A 10,648-nucleotide genomic window follows, 5' to 3' on the forward strand; every position below is an offset into this window, starting at 1 on the left:
AGATGGTTTTATGCTGCCCTCAAGTGCTACTCGTGAACTGCTGCTGCTTCCGAGTTCGGGAGCAGTAAATATAACTTATGATGCTTTGCGGTGCTTTCTGTTAGGAATAATAACAAAATGGACCCTTTGAGTGGCTCTTGGCCGCTGTTTTACTTTGTATCCCAAACTGAACAGGGGAGGTTTATGTCCAGGGTGAAAAACTCTTGGATACTGTATGTACCAGCTAAACGTATCTCTGAATACTATTTACTCGGAAACTGCTAAGCAAAAACACTGATGTCCATTTGAATTTGAAATCCATTGCTGCCACACAGGTATTGAATGAGTATGAAAATCATTGAATCATCCTTCGCTTAATATTGGGTATCATTAAAGATCAGCTGTACGCTGAACCCCACATTTATTGTAACATTTCATGGAGGACAGCATATGGTCATCGGAAGATTTATCAATATAATGCAGCATGTTGTTGTTGGCAGATGCCAAATAAAGTATATTAGATCAATCATATCAATATCTGACAGTTTCCCACTTTGCATCCGTCTTGTTTGTACGCAGTTCATGAAAACTGCCAGTTAGCGATGTGTTTACAGTTTCACGATCTGATTATAGACAATCAGTGGCCGATTGTCGTTGAGCGCTTGTCACGGACATCCGTCTGCCTTCCTCTTTCCACGTGCACTTAAAGCTTTCAACATTGAAGCTTTGAACACAGTAACCACCACGAGAAGAAGTCCTGTGACTGCTGCTGTGTCTCTTCCCTGCCTCTGAGGGATTGTACAGGTGTATATACAAGATGCTTTCCCTCAATCATTTCTAATGCATGAGGCTCAACCACCTCTGTAACCTTGCTGTTAGTTTGTATCAGATATGGCTGCACGCTACAGCGCGTGTGTGTGTGTGTGTGTGTGGGGGGAAAGTCAAGCCTGCACTGCTGTGCTCTCAGCTGATGTTTTAAACATTAATAGATTACAATATTTCCTCTACATTCAGCTTGGATTAGAGGTACTATAAGAAAGCAATTTACATGTATTACTCACTTTTTTTTTATTGAGCAATGTATTGCAAAGAAAATTGCCTTTTACCTTTGCCTTTCAAAATTGCGTCCGGACATTTCTCTGGACTTTTCCGTTCACATATGGCGAACGCAGCAGGAGACTGTCCGAGTCGGACGCGTTCCCAACGGCAGGAAAATCACATTTTGTGGCAAACGACGTCAACCTCGCTTGCTCGCGCGACAGGACGCTGACTGCAGTTCACGTTACGGCCACCAGGGTCCTTAATAACAACGTTTTTGTTCTTTATGTTACACATGGAACCTTTAAAAATTGTGGTAAATTGTGTATAGGGTCATGTATAAAATAACTAGTACCCTTATGATCAGGAGGCAAGCTGTTTTAATGCACCACACAGATTTTGTCACTGGATATGCATTTATATAGGCTGTTTACTGGCAGGAGGATATGAAGTGTGGCGCTCATCGGTTTTCTCTGGTTATTATACAGCCGGTTCCATTAAAAAGTGTGTGACCCTGACCACAATGTAGAAGTCACACATTCTGGTTTTCTGAATTCATTTCACCATCTTGTCAAAGTCAGTTACGTAACATATTTCCAAAACTCGCCACAGTTGCATGAAATTGAACCACTGGTGGTGTTTTATATTGAAAAAAGAAGAGAACTTTTGTTCATCAGTCACACGCTACAAAGAATGAGGTCTTGATACTGAAATTGATCTCATTATACTGGGAGGTAATAATCAGACGGCCTTTGCTCTATTTAACGTTACGGGGATCAACCAAAGGGCGATTAAATTTAATAGTCATATCCACGATTATGGTTATGTAAAAAGACTACACACAGGGACTTAATTCTACATTTCTGATTGTTCCACCACTTAAATGGGTTCAAATGGGCAAATTTAATGATGTAAGGGTGTCAATAAATACTCTGCACTGATCATATAACTATTTTATTGTTGACTATTATCGGATTTAATGAACCCATGTTTGGTTTTCAGGCGCCTCTGTATTATTTGGTGCCAAATCAGATTTATCTTGATCTGAAAAATCTGTGTCGCAGTCATAATGATGACATTGACGCTATTCAAATGTGACCTGAAAACACCATTGTCCTCGGAAGTGCCATAGCATGTCACCAGAGCTGCTCTCAGACGAGCTCCGGACATTTTTGACAATGTAGTCTGGAGGTTTAAAGTAAAGAGAGAAAGAAAAATGTGGTCCTGATCTACAGTGTGGCCCACACATCTGAGTTTTGGACCCTTCCGTATATTAATAAGTTAGATATGTTGGTCAAGGCCAGACCGGTTTCTGAAATAGATATTTCACTCTCATGTTAAACTGTCGACGCCTAAACAAATCTCTCTGTAAGAAACCTTTTTCTTCCTAGTAAAACAACACAGGAGCCCTGTTGTTTTATATGGATCAATAAGGAGACCTCAGCAGCAAAGGAACGAACATAAATAATACATGTAGTTGGCAGATATGAGGTGAGGGAGACGAGTAAACAGGGGCAGGAGAGTCATTAAGACCAGAGCCGGCGTTGGTAACACTGTTTACTCTCTGTGTCGCAGATCCACTACTGGGAGCGGGACAAGCAGAACCAGAGTGAGAAGGTGATGGTGGTTTTTGTCCCGGACACCCGTGTGCATCTCACCAACCTCACCAGCTACACGCCGTACATGGTCACGCTGGCGGCCTTCAACACGGCTGGAGACGGGCCGCCCAGCGACCCCCGCGGGACTCGGACGCTGCAGTCCGGTAGGGAGCCAAACTGACGGCAACGTCCTACTATGTCGTTGTTTTCCTGTATCTGTCTTCCCGTCATTTCATTGGTCATTCTCCACGTGTCTGCAGCTCCCGGCCCGCCCGGCTACCTGTCCTTCTCAGAGGTGACAGGAGGAAGTGTCAACGTGTCCTGGGGAGCTCCGCTCACTCCCAATGGACAGGTGGAGGGCTACAGGGTCGTCTACCAGCCCACAGCTCCTGTGCAGGGTATGCACACACACACAGACACACACATGGGCGTAGCACTCGGGAGGGGCGGGGGGGGGCTAATCAGCTAATTTACTGACCAGTGACTTTATCATGTCTTCCCTCAACAAAGAAAAGTCTGGGTCCCAGAAGAGAAAGAGACGAAACACAAACCAAGGGATAGTTAATAGTTACTATTAGAACACACACAGTATCATAAATGATTCAGCATCATAGCTGCGGGGGGCCCCACAGAGACTGCCTATGTATAGGGCCCAGAATTTGGTGCCACACCCCTGCACACACACACACACACACACACACACTCACAGAAAGTGATGTTGAGGAGGAGACTGACATTTTCTTTTGGTTTGGTGTCTGTGTGTGAGCAGGGGTGAGTAAAGTTGTGACAGTGGACGTGAAGGGCAGCTGGCAGCGGTGGCTGAAGGTTCGGGACCTGGTCAAAGGAGCGACGTACACGTTCAGCGTTCAGGCTCTCACCGTCAGCTACGGACCTCCCGCACAGGCCAACGTCACCGCTCAGCCTGTGCAAGGTAGACACACAAGCACTACTTGGGGGGTGGGTTTACAGATTGTTTATGGAATAAAATGTTTTTTTTAAAAGGTGACGTGACATTGCAATGTACAAAACCCGGATTTTCAGTTTGCAATGATGGAAATTATAGACATGCAGCAAATTCTCACATTTGGCAGTTTTGCTTGAAAAATTGTAACTATGGGTCAGGTGATTTTTTAAAAAGTTTTCCAGTGAATTATATTTTGATCAACTAATCAACTCATCATTTCAGCTCTAGACTAAAGGGTTAAATTTAGTTTTTGATTAAGGTTAGAATGAGATCCAGGTTAAGATTCGGGTTCGGGGAATGTTTGGGATTAGACCCCGACCCCGCTGATATATCAAATGTTTGTTTGTTTTTTTTACATTTCACAATGATTCCTTAGATCCCTATCATACCCTCATGCCAAATAAATGTAATTAGGCTTGATATTTTACAGTTTAACCAAAAATAGATAAAATATAAATAACTCTACATAAAAAGAAAACACAAATACAACAAAAAACATAGAGAACTTGAATCAAGAAAAGAAAAAAAAAGGTGAAATATAAACATCTTTGCTGCACTGTTTACTCTGTGTAATAAAAGTTTCCATATCAAGGCATGTCAGTAAAACATAAACGCTGATACCGACGTGTCTGTGAGGGGCTCGTATCAGCCAACGGATGAATCAGTCGTGCTCCAGTTGGGATCAGTTATGTTCGGGTCGTATGACACGGGAACAGCACTTGCGCTTGACTTGAGTGACATGCTGGTGATGCTGGCATACAAATAAAAAACGGGCACTGTGTGTGTGTGTGTGTGTGTGTGTGTGTGTGTGTGTGTGTCATTGTAGGCACCCCTGGCTCTCCGGCGGGAATGTCCATCACCAAGACGTCCTCTGCTCTGAACATCCACTGGTCAGAGGGAGACATTGGTGCAACACCTGTGACTGGATACGTTATTGAGGCTCGGCCCTCAGGTGAGCTCGAACACAAACCCCCTCGCACACGGCGGCCATAACTTACCCGGCCCTGCACCTTTTCATAACCATTACCAGAGGTGTAAGACGGCAAGTGGAAGTCTGACTGTTGCGTAGTCCCTCGACTGATAATCACAGCAATGACAGTGATCCTCATCGTTATCATCGTCTGAAATGTTCCCAATCTCTCATCTCTTTGTCTGGCGGTCAATCAACGTAGCACTCCCTCTCTCCCTCTCTCCCTCTGCAGATGAGGGGGTGTGGGATTCCTTCATCAGACCCCTCCCTCCCGGCAGCAGGTCTGTCTCAGTGCCGATGGAGCGCCTGAGGTCGGGGATCAGCTACGAGTTCAGAGTCATCGCTGTTAATCGCTATGGTTACGGACAGCCGAGTACACCCTCTGCTGCTCTCGCTGGTAAACACACACACACACACACACAGATACACACACATACAAACACACACACTGCGGGAGTAAGGTTAATTAACAAATCCAGGGTGATCCAACTTGTCTAATTGAGGTGAGACTCAATGTCTAGTCTGCTGGATGGGATGTAGGAACTAACTGGGCTTGTGGTCCCATCCCTTTGGGTATGTTGCCATCTACAGGCAGTGCTGTGGTACTGCAACTGAGATCAGAGTGAAGCAGAAGACAATCTGAAAGAATTGCCCCCCTTCGACCCTTAATGGATCAAGTTGTACAGCTAGTGGATGGACGGACAATTCAGTGCCTCGGTTGAAGAGTCAGCCTTCAAAAAAGTGTCTTTCACCGACAGTGAGGAGTATTTTTCTGGTCCTGTTGGTTGAACCACAGCATCGAGATGGACCACGGCAAAAGAAAAGTTGACGTCCGCCTGACATGTCTCTCCCCCCCCCCCCCCCTCTCTCTCTCTCTCTCTCTCTCTCTCTCTCTCTCTCTCTCTCTCCGCCCGCAGCGCTGTCGGAGCGTCCGTTCTACGAGGAGTGGTGGTTCCTGCTGGTGATGGCTCTGGTGGGACTCATTCTCATCCTGGTCCTGGTCTTCACGCTGCTGCTGCACGGACACAGCACCAAGTACAAGGCTTGTGGCACAGGTGTGTAGCGTCTGTTCAGGTCTGATCTTCCAGTATGACTGAGAAATAGCAATTTTAGCATGAGAGGCCTCTCTTGGATTTCTTCAAGAACGGTGCAAAACTGAAGTTTCCTTTGAGAGAGAATTGTGCAGTGCACATTATGGGCTTAGTTTTAAACAGTAGTAAAAGAGAACAGTTGGCAAATGCAATACGACTGACCTACACTGAGGCTTCACTCGGGGCTACGTCATAAAGGACAGTACGGATTGTAAGTAGCAGTAGCGAAATTATGTTTTAACTTAAAGTATCCTCTATGTGTTGGAGATGAGTCAGTCAGGCTGCTCATCCGCCTGGAGCTGGACGGATCGGAGTCTTTACCATGATGCTTCGGTACGACGGAGGCTTTCCAGCATGGGTTGAAGGACAAACAGAAAGAGACTTTTCCCAGCCGCTGATCTGAAGCTTCGGCCCTTCGTGTCGAGGTTCACATCTGAGCGTCGTCTCCTCTCAGGCTTACTGTGACAGAGCAGTCACAAATTAGTCCCGATAAGCAGGCTGCATCGGGACAGATGTTAATCGGAGTTGCCACGGCAACCTTTGTACCACCTCCGCGAGGGAGAGGCTGCAGGAGGAGAGAGAGCATGGGGTGAACGTTTTCTCCGTGGTTACCCCCCCCCCCCCCCCCCAGTGCCAAATAATGCATCTCACTTCCATCTCGCTTCTCACTCTCGAGCCTGAGAGGAAGCCGAGCAGGTGATGAATAAAACAAAAGAGAACTTCAGGGGAAATGTTTCCGCCGCTTGTCCCATACGAGTGACTTTTTTATTCATATTCATCTAAAACGGCCGATTCCTCTTTTTTTTTTTTTTTTTGTTCCTTCCAGGGAAGCACGTGTCGACGGCGGAGGAGTCTGTGACTCTGGACAACGGAGGATTCACCGCTCTGGAGCTCAACAGCAGAACGCTGAACACCAAGAACTCCTTCCTGAAAAAGAACGGGACCAGGTGAGCACTCACACACACACACACACACACACTCACACACTCACACACACACACACACACACACACACACACACACACACACAAAGTACAACATCATATAACAGGTTTGGTGTGTGTGTGTGTATGTGTGTGTGTGCGCGTGCGTGCCTGTGTGTGTGTATGTGTGTGTGTGCGCGTGCGTGCCTGTGTGTGTGTGTGCGTGTGTGCAGATCCCCTCCCAGGCCTAGTCCAGGCGGGCTTCACTACTCTGACGAGGACATCTGTAACAACTACAATGGAGCCGTGCTCACTGAGAGCACCACGCTCACGGAGAAGCCCACCGAGGTCTCTGAGTCGGAGGTACGTCTCTCACTCACTGTCTGACATCATGTCCAGACAGTCGAGCAGCAGTTTGACAGCCGTCAACTGTAGCTTCACTTATCCCAGGTTCACTCCACGCGACAGGAAGCCGTGCAGTGTGAACGGCACAAAGAGCCGACGACTCTGAAAGTTGTGAACACAAACAGAGCAGCGTTGAGCCCAGAACATGTATAACGTCAATGTCCAGACAGAGTCGCGTGTCCTCCCTTTGTCCGCTCATTTCTCTTTCAACTTAAAAAAGACAAGACGCAGGGACCAACTCTTCTTTGTGGCTTTCATTTGGTTTAGTGTCTAATTGTTTGAGACTCATTCGCTTGTGTCCTCACTACTCATCTTAATGAACCTGTCATCCCACATCTGTCCTGCTTTGGTCATTTAAAATATATATATATATCTTTCAAGTGTTTTAAATGAAGGGAGAGAGAGAGAACTGGTGGATGAAGACCACCAACACGTCCCTGATCTGCTAAATAGTTTATCACCGAACATTTATCACCAAAAGGAAACAAAGTTCCAACGGACCGACCGTTTCAACGTGAAACCTGATGAAACAATCTTCTCATATTCTGGGATTGTGCATTGGGAAAGTGTTTGGTAGACATAAAGGACTGGAAATATATGGGAATATTCTAATTTTGATCAATATTTCATATCCCATATGACCCTTTTGAAGTACTCACTTAGATTCTTTAACTTTTTTAGCCTTTTGTTTTATTTGAAACATCATTGTACTTTAACTTTCCGTTTTAAATCATGCAGTGCACACTTTGTGTACGTGATGAATACATTCTAATCTTTATATTTATATCTATATATCAAAAGAGAAAAAAAGACAAAGGACCGGAGCTGTTTCTTTTAACTGTCTCACGCTGGTGTTGTGAAGGCATCGAATCAAATGAAAACGGTTCAGACCGCTGATTCCCTGACGTGTGCTGTCAGAGATTTCTCCCTCTCCGAGGATGATGTTTCAAAAGAACAGACGAGTGCAATTTAAGAGCTGCACAATTTGATGCGAGCGTCTCAGGACACCGGCCTCGTTCGATGTCGCCGGGGCCTGTCTGGCTCCGCTGTGAAATGAAAAAAATGACACACAGAAAGAAATGAATCTAAAAGGGAAAATACAGCCGTCAGCGGGTCAGCCGCCGACACGATGAGGGAGGATCGTCCTCATGCTCCTCCCCGTGTGACGGACACCCAGTCGTTTCCTCTGTACTGAGCAGTAAATTGAGATTTTAGACGCCTGTCAGTCATCATTAATGACATGTGCAGTGTTGCGCGTCTGTCATTTTTGTCTGTCAGAATCTAACCCCTGCTGTGTGTGTGCGTGCGTGTGTGTGTGTGTGTGTGTGCGCGCGTGTGCCTCCAGCTAACGGACAGTGACTACGAGGACGAGCAGCCGAAGCACTCCTTCGTCAACCACTACATGAGTGACCCCACCTACTACAACTCGTGGAAGCGGCAGCCCAAGGGCATGAAGGCGATCGGCGCTCCCTTCGGCTACGAGGAATGCGCCGCCGCGGACGCGGAGCCCTACTACCAGACCGTGGTCACCCAGCACAGCACGGGCGGCGCGTACACGCCCACGGGGCAGCCGGCGCTCACGCACGTCAACCCCAACACCAACCCGCCGGGATCACGCACCCCCGTGACGGGATTCTCCTCATTCGTTTGACTCGAGAGACGAAATCTGCACAAGACTTGATACACGCGCGCACACACACACACACACACACACACGTACACGAAGCGAAGGAGGGGCGGGGGAGGGGCCAGAGTGTGTTTGGTCTCGAGGAGAGAAAGAGCTGACGGCGTCAGAGGAGAGAGGGGAGGACAAGGTGAGGAGACGTGGGACGTGGGATGCCCCAGAGAACTGAAGTTACACTTCTCACTCGCCTTCTCCCCTCGTTCACAAAGATCATCACCGTGTGTGTGTGTGTGTGTGTGTGTGTGTGTGCGTTGCTCCCCTACTCTTAGACACCTCTGTCACTGTGCTTACACACACAAACACACACACTAACACACACACAACACACACTGACCTGCCTGTTCAAGAGACTCTCCAGCGAGAGACGAATCCGTTTGTGTAAATGTCGAGGAGACAATTCAACCTCGACGGGGTCGAACACGGAATCTTCTGCACAACGCTTCTTCTGTTTCCTCTATGTACGCATACTTGCACAACTGCACACACACACACACACACACACACACATAAGGAACTGGGAAGAGAGGAACTTTAAGAGGAGAGAAGAATTATTAAAAGGCGGGAGCAGCTTTTACGGACAGATTCCTGTGCACACACGCGAAGCTGTCAGCTTTAAAAGACCACCACACGGAGGAGCGGCAGCAGAAGAAAAACAACGGTCCATAATCATCATATTTGATAAAGGACTGAGAGCGAGGGTTCTCCAGCACTTAAGGCATTCTCAGTGAGAGTGTTGCGTGGTTTCTGAGAGCGATGTGTGACGTTTGGGGTTTGGGTTGGAATATGTGAGGAACCATGGTTTGTTTTTTTGTCGCCAGCGCTTCTACCACAACCCCCCCCCCCCCCCCCCCAACCCCCCTCCAACCCTCAAGCCATGAAGCTTGCACTGAGCCGAACGCCACACATTTCATCTTTATTCTGCTGAAGTTTAATTTTTTACAAGTTTGGGCGTGTGTGTAAGTGTGTGTGTTTGAGTGTGACACGTGTGTGTGTGTGTGTGTCTGTGTGTGTGTGTGTGTGTGTGTGTGTGTACGAGCATGCGTGTAGACATGGCTCCATGCTCCGTTCACGCGTGTCTCTGTTGTTCACTGTGAAGCAAAGTGTGCCATTGTACGTATGTTTATGTATTTTTAAGATGGATTTTGTACAGAACAGAACCCCTTTTTACTTGTGTGCTGTTGTGTGTAGTTTCCGCCACGTCTGTGTAACTCGGAGCGAACGGGCGATGCGGCCGCTCCGGGTGGATCGACGGCGGGGAGAGGAGGAGGAGGCAGCGAGCGAGTGCAGAACAAGATTACAGGATGTTTTTTCAGTATCGCTCTTGTTCAGACTGAAAGTGGTCGACGTTTGAGCCACGACACACTGAACTCTGGCCTCGGCTCCAGCCGCCGGGCCGACACACACGTGCACTTTGCACTTCCCCCTTCAAGTGCAAACGAGAATCGTCCGTACGTTTTTGGCTCATGTATGATTTAAAGATTCCTCCCCCTGCCCACCCCTCACTCTGCCACGCTTGTTTTTGAGTCCCACACGGCGCGTGAATAAATGGTCATTGTTTAACAGCGTGTGTGTCTGTGTGGTCTGTGTTAGTTGTGGGACGGCGAACCCGTCCGTTAGCATCACCCCCTTCATTACATCGTCTGAATTAAAGATGTGCCTCAGACTGTCACAAGTGACTCGGAGTAACCCGGAAGTGAACTCTGTCGGTAAAAAAACACTTTTAGCGAGCGACTATTAGAACACACACACAGTATCATTAATTAGCTCAAAGCTCATCAGCTCAAAGTACAACGACAGGTTGTCTCCTTCAGTCTGGCTTTTACATGTTTCAACCCAATAAAATAATATGTAATAATCCATCCATGTTGGATTCATATTATTACTTAGAAGTGTTATTATTATTTCATAGTATTATAGCTGTATGATACAAGAGTCTTTATGAAAAAAATCTGGATCAATAAAAATCTATATCTTTCTAGTCAGGGCCATATGTTTT

General features: G+C 46.9%; 1 protein-coding gene across 2 annotated transcripts in view; it reads left to right on the top strand.

Annotated features, from left to right (window-relative positions):
- The window catches only part of LOC118312688 (protein sidekick-1-like), a 224,814-nt gene extending 214,600 nt beyond the window's left edge, over positions 1–10,214 (top strand). For both annotated transcript variants that reach the window (XM_035637508.2, XM_035637509.2), the window contains 9 exons: positions 2,593–2,779; positions 2,876–3,013; positions 3,385–3,546; positions 4,406–4,531; positions 4,782–4,946; positions 5,467–5,604; positions 6,467–6,587; positions 6,797–6,926; positions 8,314–10,214. In XM_035637508.2, the coding sequence (XP_035493401.2) occupies positions 2,593–2,779; positions 2,876–3,013; positions 3,385–3,546; positions 4,406–4,531; positions 4,782–4,946; positions 5,467–5,604; positions 6,467–6,587; positions 6,797–6,926; positions 8,314–8,619 (1,473 nt within the window). In that variant the 3' untranslated portion in view covers positions 8,620–10,214. The remainder of the gene's footprint in view (positions 1–2,592; positions 2,780–2,875; positions 3,014–3,384; positions 3,547–4,405; positions 4,532–4,781; positions 4,947–5,466; positions 5,605–6,466; positions 6,588–6,796; positions 6,927–8,313) is intronic.
- Positions 10,215–10,648: the final 434 nt, after the last annotated feature.

This window comes from Scophthalmus maximus, chromosome 8, assembly GCF_022379125.1.
Source record: "Scophthalmus maximus strain ysfricsl-2021 chromosome 8, ASM2237912v1, whole genome shotgun sequence".
NCBI classification, from domain to species: Eukaryota; Metazoa; Chordata; class Actinopteri; order Pleuronectiformes; family Scophthalmidae; genus Scophthalmus; species Scophthalmus maximus.